At 42.2% G+C, this 15000-nt stretch overlaps 1 protein-coding gene across 1 annotated transcript in view; it reads right to left on the bottom strand.

Moving 5' to 3' along the window:
- Window positions 1-15000, bottom strand: part of prdm6 (PR domain containing 6) — a 116727-nt gene that overhangs the window by 94560 nt on the left and 7167 nt on the right. Inside the window, exon 4 of the mRNA XM_061729743.1 lies at window positions 14052-14210. Within this exon, the coding sequence (XP_061585727.1) occupies window positions 14052-14210 (159 nt within the window). The remainder of the gene's footprint in view (window positions 1-14051; window positions 14211-15000) is intronic.

Here is a 15000-nt window from a genome sequence, read left to right as displayed (position 1 = left end):
TGTATAGGGATGTATGTAGGGAATGTGCACGACGTCACAGATGCAACTTCACAGCGGGTTAAACCACTGAGTGGCAGAAAGACTGAGGCCTCGTTTAAACGTAGTAAAACGCTGGTGTTTTCAGGCGTTTTGGTCGTTCGTTTACACGAAAACGAAGCTCAAAGTCTCCAAAAACCATCATTTCTAGGCCTGTGTTGAAAAGATCGATTCTCCGATTTTAAATCGATTCTCATATTAATTCCTAAAAATCGATTAATATGTCTAAAGATTGATTTTTTTTTCTTCTTTTTTTTCCATCATCATTACATTACAACTTTTGGTACTTTTTTGTTTATGCCAAAAAAGGAATGTTTTGTTGGACACGAGAATAACTGGTGCCATGTTTTTGCCTTTAAATATGTTTAAAGGTATGAAAACAACAAGTTTTCAGTTATAATTACATAAATTGTCTATATTTCTTTGCTTTATATACTGTCTTGGGGTTACATTTGCATAAAATGCTAAAAACCAAATTCTCATAAATGGGGAAAAAATAAAACCGATTTCATCCGTCTCTGTTTCCTCCTGGATGTGTTTGGTAATTCTGACCCACGATGTTTCTGTTTCAGTTCTATCAGCATTCTGGGAGCTGATTGGTCCTTACACCATCATTAGCTGCAATACTTCCTGTTTAATCTCAATATAATACTAGTATTAATATGTTGCAGAACTACAGTCATATCATTCATGCAACAGCTCAAAAAACTGTTTTATTAACAGTAACCCAAATCAATATCGGATCGAATCAAAGCGTGATAATCGATTCTGAATCTTAAGAATCGGAATCGAATCGATTCTTGACATTTGAATCGATCCCCAGCCCTAATAACTTCTGAAAACTCCGGCCAAAGTGTAGATTTTTAAAACCTCCGTCTTCACGTTTGCTTGTAAACGGAGAGAAACAGACATTTATTCTTCAGAACGTCACATTATGAGACAGAAACGTCACATTATGAGACAGAAACGTCACCACGCAGCAGAAACTCAACATCTTAACAAGAATATTTGTCTTATTTCTAGTTAAAATGTCTCATTTTTAGTCAAAACTATTTAATTACACTTAGAACGAGACTCATCACTGGAAAAAACGACAATTTTCACGGTTGTTTTCGGGTTTAATTTCAGGGTTTTTTTCGGGTTTTTTCGGGTTTATTTTCTGGTTTATTTTCGGGTGTGTTTCAGGTTTTTTGGGGTTTATTTTTGTGTTTTTTGGGGTTTATTTTTGTGTTTTTTGGGGTTTATTTTCGTTTTTTTGGGGTTTATTTTCAGGTTTTTTCGGGTTTATTTTCGGGTTTTTTCGGGTTCACCTGTTTCAAGTAGATTTTCACTTAAAATAAGTGAAAATTTACTTGAAACAGGTGAAAATTGTCAAATAAGTAATTCTTCTGGTAATGAGTCTTGTTTTAAGTGTAATGAGAGTTTTGGACTAAAAATGAGACATTTTAACTAGAAATAAGACAAATATTCCTGGTAAGATTTGGAGTTTTTGCAGTGTCTTTTCTGAGGCTGGAACAGATCAGATATTCAGGGAAAGGAGCTCTAGCTAATGTTATAATAAGTGTCTTCCCTTCCTTACATTCTTCCACTCTCTGCAGTCCCTTCTTTCTGATTGACCCCAATCCTTCTCTCTTTTCTCACTTCTTCCTTTTTATTTATTTGTTCACTTTTTCTTTGTTTTTTTGGGTGGGGGGTTGTTTTTTTCCCTTTTTATTCATCTATCTTTTACAGAAGAGTATTATTATTAGTTATTATTAGTATTATAATGATATTTTAGAGGAGGAAGATTTTTTTTTCATTTTGCACTTCAAGAAAAAAGTTGAAATGTCGCCCCTTCTTCTGATTGGTCCATATTTGATAGATCCTATTTTCTGCCATAACTTTTGAATGGTTTGATATAAAGACTCATGGTGGTTCATCGGACTTAGTTTTGAGTCCTTGACCTTTATTGGTGAAAATTGCACGCGCGACGGCCCGTTCATCCGTTCATCCGTTCATCCGTTCATCCGTTCATCCGTTCATCGCTGCTGCAGCTTTAATTATTATTATTTTTTATTGAATTGTGTAATGTTTTGTCCTTAAATCAAGAAAAACATCCCAGGAGGTCGACTGTAAACCTTTGTCTCATCCCATCGAGATTAGGCCTGTGTTGAAAAAAATCGATTTTCTGATTCTAAATCGATTCTCATATTAATTCCTAAAAATCAATTTGTATGTCTAAAGATCGATTTTTTTTTTTTGTATTAATTTTTTTTTTTCCATCATTACATTTTTGCCTGGTGAACTTTAGTCCCAGTAGTTTTGAAAACTCCTGAACTAAATGAACTTTTCTTTAGAGAAAATGCTGGACATTTCAGCTTAAATTTCTAAATGTTATATTAGTTCAATGAAGTTCATATTATCTATATTTACTAGAGCTTGTTTGGTTTCTCTGTTATCGGACACGGTTTGTCATGAAATACCTGAAAAATACCGGTGCTTCATGTCCAGCTGTGTCTGGTGACAGAATAAATCAGACAAGATAAAATAATTAGTTTACTGCTTGAACTGTTGCAATTTCTTTCTTTTTTTGCACTTTAAATGGATATTGAAATGCCTATTTGAGTTATTTATTTCTTAGCTATTTCACAATAATTATTGTGAAATTATTATTTCAATAGTAATTTTACAGTCATATAATCCAGGCAACACTAACCCAAATCAATATCGAATCAAATGGTGATAATCGATTCTGAATCTTAAGAATCGGAATCGAATCGATTCTTGAAATTTGAATCGATCCCCAGCTCTAATCGAGATGCACAGTATTTTTATGGTGTCAAATATTCTATATATTGTAAATCACCATACAGAAATGATACTCAATGTAAATGTATAATTGACCCCTGTTCTATATATATATATACATATATATATATATATATATATATATATATATAAACGGATGTATCCGCTGGAAGCGTGCAGACCGACAGAGCCTGGATGGAGACCACACTTCTTCTTCTCTGCCTCCATTTCTGTCCGTTTTGACAGTTTAAGTCGTTGAAAGTGCAGAAATCCTTGTGTCTGACGTTTGTGACGTGTGATTCTGCAGATCGACCTCCGGGACGTTCGTTCAGACCCGTAAATTAAATCCTCCACGTGCAGCGAGTCTTTGAACAGCTTCACCTCCAGCTGATTTACACTCTGACCTTTGACCTCTGCAGTGCTTAAACACGTTAGTGAAGTCTCAGTCAAACCCGTCCGCTGGAGTTTCCAGCGCCGAGCTTTTACTCTGCAGGCCTTCACCTCCCACGACCACCAAGACTAAAGATTAACCTCCGGGAGGAAAAGTGAAGCCGCGGCGGGTTTGAAGGAGCAAGATGTACAACTTAAAAGGAACAGAGATGTTTAGAAAAACTAAATTCAGGACAGAATTAATGGAACGTTCACGGGTGTTAGGGTTAGGAAGAGACGAGGAGTCAAGGAGACGAGACAAGGAGACGAGGACACGAAAGGACGAGGACACGAGGAGGTGAGGAGACCAGGAGACGAGGGACACACGTTTCAGTCTAGTCTTTGGGTCCAGCTATCATTGTAGTTTTTATTAGTTTTAGTCTCGTTCATTCTCCTTTTATTCGTGTAAAGTTTCAGTCGACTAAAAGTCTGAGCATTTTAGTCTTATTTTAGTCAGAATTGTTCTTTTTAGTCTAGTTTTAGTCATAGATTGCATTTATCCAAACCCATTTTACAATTTAAACAAGGTTATCTTATTATTATATAATTGTTTCCTTATAGACTCAAGAATACATTCATTCCAGATACAGAAGACTCTAGTTTGAGTTTAAAACATATTTATTTTTCCAAATTTTTCCCCGCCTTTTTCTCTTGCGACGACATATTTGGTTTTCTTTTCCACATTTCTGTAGGAAAGTGGATCCAAAGATCTAAAGAATAAACTGAATAAAGAGTTTTTATTTTATAATCTACATTTTAGTCTCATTTTATTCCTCTACGATATTGCATTATATATTTAATCATCGTTATCGTCACATGACCAGCATTTTCGTTGTGTCTCGTTTTCCTCGGGTGATAAAGGTTTGTTGACGACGATATTTAGTCAGAATTTTCATTGACGACAGCGACTTTAGTAGGGCGTCCCGTTGGCACGATAAAACCTCGGGTTTCACTCGTGACTAGTCTTGGGTTTGTACGGTTTTTATTGTGTTACAGGTAGGGCTGCACGATTCTGGACAAAATGAGAATCACGATTTTTTTGCTTAGAATTGAGATCACGATTCTCTCACGATTTTTTTCCAATATAAAATGTATTGCACTTATTACTTTAACTTTGCAACAGCTGAACAAAAATATAATAACAATAAACATCTCTTGTCTTCTTTACACAAACCTTTGAATAATTTAAACAATAATAACAATTTAACAATATTTGTTCCTCCCTGAGTTGAACACCCTTTCAGAAAGGGGACTTGTAACAGATCCTGTAGTTCTGAGGCAACACATTATTCCTCTGGCTGCTTTTTGCTGTAACAGCTGACATTGAACATAAAAACAATAAACATCTCTCTTGTCTTTAAATAATTTTAACAATAACAATTTTAACAATATTTATGTGCAATATGTGTCAGGTGATGAGAAAGGTAGATGTTTCTCCAAATGTAATCCACAATCATTAACAAAATATAACAAACATGACAACATGATAGTTGACCATGACAGGACTACAACAACCTAGAACATAGGCCTAGTCCTTTTTTATGCAGCCATCTTTAAAAAAAAAAAAAAAAAAAAAATTTAAATCGTCGTCATTTGGAAATGAGATCGCGTTCAAGCATGAATCGAGATCGCGATTTTTTAACGATTAATCGTGCAGCCCTAGTTACAGGTATGAAGTGCAGGAATGGATGTATATTAACAAATCCAATAAACTTGATCAAGCAAAAAGTGAAATATCTTGGCTTCATCCAGTCTGCAACGAAATAAAACTCAAACCGTAAGAATTGAGTTCAACTTCTTTGTATGAAATGTCAGTAAACAACAAGTCTTCCATCAACTGTTCGCTGTTTTACTAATAAATCCCACCCATGAAAACCAGTTCGCCTCAGTGGAATCCAACAAAAGCACGAAGCTTTTCTGGTGACGTAACCGGTGATGAAGTCGGAGTCGATCTTAATAAAGCCCAGGAACGTTAGCCCACGACGTCAGGCCTTAATAAACCCCAGGAACGTTAGCCCACGACGTCAGGCGGGAAATAAACCCCAGGAACGTTAGCCGACGACGTCAGGCAGGAAATAAACCCCAGGAACGTTAGCCGATGACGTCAGGCGGGAAATAAACCCCAGGAACGTTAGCCGACGACGTCAGGCAGGAAATAAACCCCAGGAACGTTAGCCGACGACGTCAGGCAGGAAATAAACCCCAGGAACGTTAGCCGACGACGTCAGGCAGGAAATAAACCCCAGGAACGTTAGCCGACGACGTCAGGCAGGAAATAAACCCCAGGAACGTTAGCCCACGACATCAGGCAGGAAATAAACCCCAGGAACATTAGCCGACGACGTCAGGCAGGAAATAAACCCCAGGAACGTTAGCCGACGACGTCAGGCAGGAAATAAACCCCAGGAACGTTAGCCCACGACGTCAGGCAGGAAATAAACCCCAGGAACGTTAGCTGACACCGTCAGGCCTTAATAAACCCCAGGAACGTTAGCCGACGACGTCAGGCAGGAAATAAACCCCAGGAACGTTAGCCGACGACGTCAGGTAGGAAATAAACCCCAGGAACGTTAGCCCACGACATCAGGCAGGAAATAAACCCCAGGAACATTAGCCGACGACGTCAGGCCTTAATAAACCCCAGGAACGTTAGCCGACGACGTCAGGCAGGAAATAAACCCCAGGAACGTTAGCCGACGACGACAGGCAGGAAATAAACCCCAGGAACGTTAGCCGACGACGTCAGGCAGGAAATAAACCCCAGGAACGTTAGCCGACGACGTCAGGCCTTAATAAACCCCGGGAACGTTAGCCGACGACGACAGGCAGGAAATAAACCCCAGGAACGTTAGCCGACGACGTCAGGCCTTAATAAACCCCAGGAACGTTAGCCGACGACGTCAGGCAGGAAATAAACCCCAGGAACGTTAGCCGACGACGTCAGGCCGGAAATAAACCCCAGGAACATTAGCCGACGACGTCAGGCAGGAAATAAACCCCAGGAACGTTAGCCGACGACGTCAGGCAGGAAATAAACCCCAGGAACGTTAGCCGACGACGTCAGGCAGGAAATAAACCCCAGGAACGTTAGCCGACGACGTCAGGCCGGAAATAAACCCCAGGAACATTAGCCGACGACGTCAGGCAGGAAATAAACCCCAGGAACGTTAGCCGACGACGTCAGGCAGGAAATAAACCCCAGGAACGTTAGCCGACGACGTCAGGTGGGAAATAAACCCCAGGAACGTTAGCCGACGACGTCAGGCCTTAATAAACCCCAGGAACGTTAGCCGACGACGTCAGGCGGGAAATAAACCCCAGGAACGTTAGCCGACGACGTCAGGCAGGAAATAAACCCCAGGAACGTTAGCCGACGACGTCAGGCCTTAATAAACCCCAGGAATGTTAGCCGACGACGTCAGGCAGGAAATAAACCCCAGGAACGTTAGCCGACGACGTCAGGCAGGAAATAAACCCCAGGAACGTTAGCCGACGACGTCAGGCCTTAATAAACCCCAGGAACGTTAGCCGACGACGTCAGGCAGGAAATAAACCCCAGGAACGTTAGCCGACGACGTCAGGCAGGAAATAAACCCCAGGAACGTTAGCCAACGACGTCAGGCCTTAATAAACCCCAGGAACGTTAGCCGACGACGTCAGGCAGGAAATAAACCCCAGGAACGTTAGCCGACGACGTCAGGCAGGAAATAAACCCCAGGAACGTTAGCCGACGACGTCAGGCAGGAAATAAACCCCAGGAACGTTAGCCGACGACGTCAGGCAGGAAATAAACCCCAGGAACGTTAGCCGACGACGTCAGGCAGGAAATAAACCCCAGGAATGTTAGCCGACGACGTCAGGCAGGAAATAAACCCCAGGAACGTTAGCCGACGACGTCAGGCAGGAAATAAACCCCAGGAACGTTAGCCGACGACGTCAGGCAGGAAATAAACCCCAGGAACGTTAGCCGACGACGTCAGGCAGGAAATAAACCCCAGGAACGTTAGCCAACGACGTCAGGCCTTAATAAACCCCAGGAACGTTAGCCGACGACGTCAGGCAGGAAATAAACCCCAGGAACGTTAGCCGACAACGTCAGGCCTTAATAAACCCCAGGAACGTTAGCCGACGACGTCAGGCAGGAAATAAACCCCAGGAACGTTAGCCGACGACGTCAGGCGGGAAATAAACCCCAGGAACGTTAGCCGACGACGTCAGGCAGGAAATAATCCCCAGGAACGTTAGCCGACGACGTCAGGCAGGAAATAAACCCCAGGAACGTTAACTGACGACGTCAGGCAACAAATAAACCCCAGGAACGTTAGCCGACGACGTCAGGCAGGAAATAAACCCCAGGAACGTTAGCCGACGACGTCAGGCAGGAAATAAACCCCAGGAACGTTAGCCGACAACGTCAGGCTGGAAATAAACCCCAGGAACGTTAGCCGACGATGTCAGGCAGGAAATAAACCCCAGGAACGTTAGCCGCCGACGTCAGGCAGGAAATAAACCCCAGGAACGTTAGCCGACGACGTCAGGCAGGAAATAAACCCCAGGAACGTTAGCCGACGACGTCAGGCAGGAAATAAACCCCAGGAACGTTAGCCGACGACGTCAGGCAGGAAAGCAGGGCAGAATCTTGACAGAAACCACAACCCAACGCAAACCGTCGACAAGGAAATCTGCAGCAGGAGGACGAAGAACAAACACCAAAGACAACAAGAGTTTCACGGCTGGAGAAAGCGAGATACCGACAGGCGTGGGGGATTTTTCTCTCCTCATGCGTCCCGTAAACATTCCTCAGAATCTGAATATTTTGCCGTCAGCGGCTGTTTTCTCTGTTTTCTCTGTTTTCTCTGTTTTCTCTGTTTTCTCTGTTTTCTCTGTTTTCTCTGCTCGTCCAGTCTCTGATGTGTCCAAAAGAAAACTCCAGTAAACGCCGGCAGGACGGGGGTCAGAGCCGCGAGCAGCGGGAAGGAATCGCCTGTTTTCTCTGTTTTCTCTGCACATTCCTCCCAACCAGGACGATCCTGCGGGTCGGAGCGGGACGTTAACGCTTAGTTTAGTTAGTTAGTTTAGTTTATTAGTCCTTTCAATTTCCACAACACAAATAACCCAAAGTACACGTGTAAATCGCATGAGCCACGGTTACATGATGATTTTTGATTCTGAATTAATTATCCTGAATTAAATAATTCAGAATTAAACTATTTTCCTTCCAGTTTACATGGAAATAGTCATTCTGAATTGAGGTTTCCATGGAAACACGTTTGCTGGTCTTTCTCCAATTCCTCTCCAGGTCTGGGGGTTGGGAAGGTTCTGATTGGATAGGGGGGGGACCGGAAGTTAAACTACCGGAAGAAAAACAAGAAAAAGTCAAAATGTTGAGAAAAAAAGTCGAAATTTCGAGAAAAAAAGTCGAAATGTCGAGAAAAAAAGTCAAAATGTCGAGAAAAAAAGTCCAAATGTCGAGAAAAAAAGTCAAAATGTCGAGAAAAAAAGTCAAAATTTTGAGAAAAATAGTCGAAATGTCGAGATAAAAGTCAAAATTTCGTTAATAAAGTTGAAATGGCCACGGTTACATGATGTTTTTTAATTCGGAATTAATTATTCCGAATTAATTTTTTTTTTCCTTCCAGTTTACATGGAAATAGTAATTCTGAATTGAGGTTTCCATGGAAACACGTTTGATGGTCTTTCTCCAATTCCTCTCCAGGTCTGGGGGTTGGGAAGGTTCTGATTGGATAGGGGGGGGACCGGAAGTTAAACTACCGGAAGAAAAACTAACTTAGCTGATAATACTTAGAAAAGATCACCATTCTGATGTTTCCTGTTTCCATCTGTTCTTTTAATGATTTCCAGGTCCTCCAAGCTATTTATTAAATAAATGGTCTCTGCTCTTGACCTCCAACACATCTCTTCTTAACTTTTTTCCTCTGTGTAACGTTCCTTTTTACGAGTGCAAACAATTAAAAAAAAAGGCCAGAAAAAGCAACAAAAATCAATCATGTTTGCAGAAATCCGGGGTAAATAAACTGTAAAAACCTGCAACTGGTTTTGTCTAAACCCGACGCTCGGAGCAACCTCTTCTTAAAGAAAATCGCCAAAGAGAAACCAAGACAAGACAAGACTTCCAGCTACAGCAAAGAAACAGAGATCAATTTGTGGACCAGTAAAATCCTGCGGCCCCAAAAAAACCCTTTATCTTAATTAAAACTGGCCCTTCCTGGACACCGTAGACAACATGACAGCAGCTCCTGATTGGCTGCAGGACACACATCTCTTCCTGTTTAACAGCCAGAGCTTTAATGGGATCCAGGCGGGTCAATCGATACGCCGACGATAACCTGCCGATGCTCGGAGTCATCGGTTATCGGTTAGTTTTCCCTCCAGACGAGGATCTTCGGAGGGAATTTTTCAGGAACGAATAAAAACCAACTGCAGTTAAAAGGTTTTTAAATCAGCGTCAGGAGTTTCTGAGCCTCGGGACACGAAACAAAGTATTTTGACACTAATTATAAACAGCGGCCTGATGTTACAACTTTTATTCTGAAGGACATATTAAAGCAGTTCCACTCCGAACCAGACGAGGGCAGCACGTCGCTGAAGGTCCAGAACTAGTGAGATTATTCAACATTAAGGCCCCGTTTACACGGAGCAAAAACGGAGGCGTTTTCATGCGTTTTGGCCGTTTGTTTACCGGAAAACGAAGCTCAAAGTCTCCAAAAACGATAATTTCTGAAAACACCTGGCCAAAGTGGAGATTTTCAAAAACTCAGTTTTCACGTTTGCATTTAAACAGAGGAAAACGGAGGAAAACTGAGGAAAACGGAGATTTAGGCTCAGAACGTCACCAGCATCATTTGTGCGACCTGTGTTTACAATTTGTTTGGCCACCGTCAATATTTTCTTGTATTTTATATTCTAAAGTCACACTTAAAAAGTAAGACCCCGTCCACACGTAGCCGGGTATTTTTAAAACCGAATATTTCCCCCCTCCGTTTATAAAATAATTTGTATCCACATTAGATCGTTTTAAAAAAAAAACCTTCGGTTTTTGTAAATACCCGGCTACGTGTAAACGTGGCCTAAGTTACGTCCAGGTCTGGTTCCAGGTTTCTTCCCTCTTAAAGGGAGTTTTTTTACTTGTTTATTTTCATAACGGATCGTGTTCGTGTTCCCGGTCTCTGAAAACCTACACACAACCGGGAATAGTTCCCAGTTCTACGTCCAGTTCCCCATCATGGATCAGTAGCAGAGTGAATAATGACGACAGACAGACAGACCTGACATTAAAATACTAATCGAATGCTGCAAACGTTTGTGGTTAAATATACTTTTGATGAATGAAGAACATAAAAACTCTCTCTCTTTAGTTCTTCAGGATCCGTCTGCTGATTGACATGTGAGCAGCTTTCTGTCGTCATGGAAACTCGTCATAGTAAATGCTTCACCTGAAGTTCACCTGTTCAGCCCGGAGACTGACGCAGGTCCATGTTTCCCCGAGACGATCGTCAGGACAAAACACACGTCAACATCGTTCCCGCTGTGGACGGACCAATCCTGACGCAGCAGCTGCTGTTCCTGCGACCTCTGACCCCTGACGCCCCGCTCACTCCCGTCCTGCTGCCTCAACACCAACCGAGACCGATGTCCGGTCAACCCACGCCGGCCTGACCTTGAAACTCGTCACAGTAAAAGCTCCAAGGTGAAAGTTTCCTTGTGTGTACATGTTGGTCATAAGTTTAAGCATAACTGTGAGTAACTGTAACTGTAACTACAATTGAAAGCATTACTGTAACTGTAACTGTAAGCGTAACTGCAGCTGCAACTGGAACTGAAACCGTTACTGTAGGGCTGCACGATTAATCGTTAAAAAATCGCGATCTCATTTCATGCTTGAACGCAATCTCATTTCCAAATGACGACGATTTAAAAAAAAAAAAATTTTTTTTTTTTTTTTAAAGATGGCTGCATAAAAAAGGACTAGGCCTATGTTCTAGGTTGTTGTAGTCCTGTCATGGTCAACTATCATGTTGTCATGTTTGTTATATTTTGTTAATGATTGTGGATTACATTTGGAGAAACATCTACCTTTCTCATCACCTGACACATATTGCACATAAATATTGTTAAAATTGTTATTGTTAAAATTATTTAAAGACAAGAGAGATGTTTATTGTTTTTATGTTCAATGTCAGCTGTTACAGCAAAAAGCAGCCAGAGGAATAATTTGTTGCCTCAGAACTACAGGATCTGTTACAAGTCCCCTTTCTGAAAGGGTGTTCAACTCAGGGAGGAACAAATATTGTTCAAAATTGTTATTATTGTTTAAATTATTCAAAGGTTTGTGTAAAGAAGACAAGAGATGTTTATTGTTATTATATTTTTGTTCAGCTGTTGCAAAGTTAAAGTAATAAGTGCAATAAATTTTATATTGGAAAAAAATCGTGAGAGAATCGTGATCTCAATTCTAAGCAAAAAAAAATCGTGATTCTCATTTTGTCCAGAATCGTGCAGCCCTACGTTACTGTAACCGCAACATAACCGTAAGCATAAGTGTAACTAACTGTAACTGCTATTGTAACCGTAACTGTGAGCGTAACTGTAACCCCCTACTATTATTGGTGTTATTTTCGATCAGGATTTGTCGTTTAAACCATATGTTAATCAGGTTTGTAAAATAGCGTTTTTCCATCTCTAGTTCATGCGTTTGTATCTTCTAGACTGGATTACTGTAATGTGTTGTTAGCAGGATGTCCAAGTAATTTGCTGAAAAGGCTCCAGCTGATCCAGAATGCAGCAGCACGAGTGCTGACAGGAATTAGCAGGAGAGACCACGTCTCTCCAGTGTTAGCGTCGCTCCATTGGTTACCCGTAAAATTCAGAATCCAATTTAAAATTTTATTACTTGCGTATAAAGCCCAAAACGGCTTAGCTCTGCATTATTTGCAAGACCTGATAGTGCCTTATGTTCCTGGCAGAGCTCTCCGTTCTCAGAGTGCAGGTTTACTCGTAGTTCCTAGAGTATCTAAATGTAGATTTGGAGGGCGGGCGTTCTGCTATCAGGCACCATTACTATGGAACCAACTTCCAATCTGGGTTAAGGAGGCTGACACCACCTCCACCTTTAAAACTAAACTTAAAACCTTTCTGTTTAGTAAAGCCTATAGTTAGTGTTTAGTAAACCTCTAGCTGGTGTTGGTAAATATCTAGGTAGTGTAAACTCTAGTGTGTTAGAGTCAGTAGTCATAGTTGCAGCTATAGAACAAGACTATAATAGTTAGTCTCAACGTAACTGTAACTGTAGGCATAACTGTTACTAACTAACTGTAAGAGTAACTTTAACCGTAACAGCAACGTAACTGTAACTGTAACTGTAACTGTAGGCGTAACTGCAGCTGGAACTGGAACTGCAACCACAACAGTAACTAACTGTAACTGTAACCGTAACTGTAACTCTGTGACGAGTCAGTGATCAGGTTTCCCTGAGACGATTGTCAACCAGTTCAAGGAATCTCCCCGTTCCTGCTGTGGACGGACCAATCCTGACGCAGCAGCTGCTGTTCCTGCAGGACGTGGTCCCGGCGACCTCTGACCCCGGTCCCCCCCCGTGCCCCCCTCCCCGTCCTGCTGCCTCAACACCAACCCAGACTGATGTCCGGTCAACCGACGCCGGCCTGACCTTTAACGGCTCGGCCACGGGGGACTCATCCATCTCCCAGCATGCCCCGCTGCTCCCCCGCTAATGCTAATGCCCCGCTGCTCCCCCGCTAATGCTAATGCCCCGCTCCTCCCCCGCTAATGCTAATGCAGCTGTTTATAACGGCCACATTGACTTTCTCCTGTCACCGTATGTAAATACCGTCCGCCCAGATCAATGGACGAGAGAGAGGCTGAACCTGAACGCACCACGATGAACGGCTGAACCCCGACACCTGAACGCAGCGCGGGCCGGGGAGCGGCGCCGCTCAGATCCACAAAAACGTCCCACGGATCAAACTACTGCGGATAAAAACTCAGAGAGAAGGAAAACACAACGGCAGTGATGGTTGTTTTTGTCCAGCAGTAACAGTTCACATTTAAAGAGCTGGAGTTTCGTTTGTGACACGTTATCCTGACTCTTTCTTAAATTACATTATTTTTCTCGTACATTTTGTTGGTATTGGTCGTTATCTTGAACGTTATCTCGTGGCCGCGTGAACGCGCTACACATTTTTCCGCTGCAGCATGTTCAGTAGCAGTAGAAGTAACTGTAACTGTAATGGTAACAGTAACGGTAACTGCAACTCCAACTTTAATTGTAACTCTAATTGTAAAAGTAACTGAGACTGTAACTGTAACTGAAACGGCAACTGTAACTGTAACCGTAACAATAACTGTAAAAGTAACTATGGCCGTAATGGTAACTGTGACTGTAACGGTAAACGTAACTGCAACTAACGGTAACTGTAACCATAACTAACTGTAACTGTAACTGTAACCCGCTACTATTAAATTACACTGATCATGTTTCAAATTGGTCAGTTCATCTTTGTAAAACATGTTTTTCTTCTGGGTTTAATCTGGTGTTGCATCACAGAGCTGAAACACAGCGTGCCCTGGTACCCCCCCAGGTGTCTGGTACCCCTGGTGCCCCTGGTACCCCCCCCCCCAGGTGCCTGGTTGGTCCCCCCCCTTACCTCCCAGAGGTGCCGGGTGTTTCTGGTACCCCTGGTGCCCCTGGTACCCCCCCAGGTGTCTGGTGCCCCTGGTACCCCCCCAGGTGTCTGGTGCCCCCGGTACCCCCCCCCCCTTACCTCCCAGAGGTGGCGGGTGTTCCTCGCGGCCCCCGAGTGCAGCTTGTCCACCAGCAGGGAGACGCCCTGGAAGGGGCCGATCCAGGTTCCCTGAGGAATCCTCTGGGCCGCACAGATCCCGTAACCCAGTCCCGGCACGGTGCTGGTGCAGAGACACACCTGCACACGCAAAACAGTGGAAGGTCCAGATTAATGTAAAGTACAATGTCGAGAAAAAAGTCAAAATGTCGAGAAAAAAGTCAAAATGTCGAGATTAATGTTGAAGTACAATTTCGAGAAAAAAGTTGAAATTTCGTGAATAAAGTTGAAATGTCGAGAAAAAAAGGCAAAATTTCGACTTTATTGACGAAATTTCGACTTTTTTCTCAAAATTGTATTTCAACATTAATCTCGACATTTCAACTTTTTTCTCAAAGTGCACAATAAAAAAAATTCTTCCCCTGTCAAATATTTAAGTATTTTATGCATCGCGCTATACTCTTCCGTAGGTTAATCCCAGTGAGATCGGGAGTCTCTTTTACAAGAGAGACCTGCCGAAAATAGTAGCAACATAGTTACAGAATTAAAAGATAAAAAACAAATAAATGATTTACATAATTAATGAAAACACTTGCATACAGACAGTCTGAACTCTACCGTTTTCTTCAGAGCTTTAAGTTCAGTGACAGGTATGAGGTTTATTGACGGGGAACAGGGAGGAACAGTAGGACCAGCAGGGAAACACAAAGATATACAGAGAACGGCTGACGAGACACAGGTGGAAACAATCAAACAGATGGAACCAGGAAGTCAAGACAGAAGTGAAACACAACGAGGTGGGATTTCAAAATAAAACAGGAACTGAAATAGCAAATCTGTGAAACACTGTGACCTTAACTCAAAACTGTGACCTTAACTCAGAAAAGGTGACATATACGACTTTTATCGCAACTACAAACTGATCTTCATG

Source organism: Cololabis saira, chromosome 9, assembly GCF_033807715.1.
Source record: "Cololabis saira isolate AMF1-May2022 chromosome 9, fColSai1.1, whole genome shotgun sequence".
Lineage (NCBI taxonomy): Eukaryota > Metazoa > Chordata > Actinopteri > Beloniformes > Belonidae > Cololabis > Cololabis saira.
This window is presented reverse-complemented; position numbering and strand designations above follow the sequence as displayed.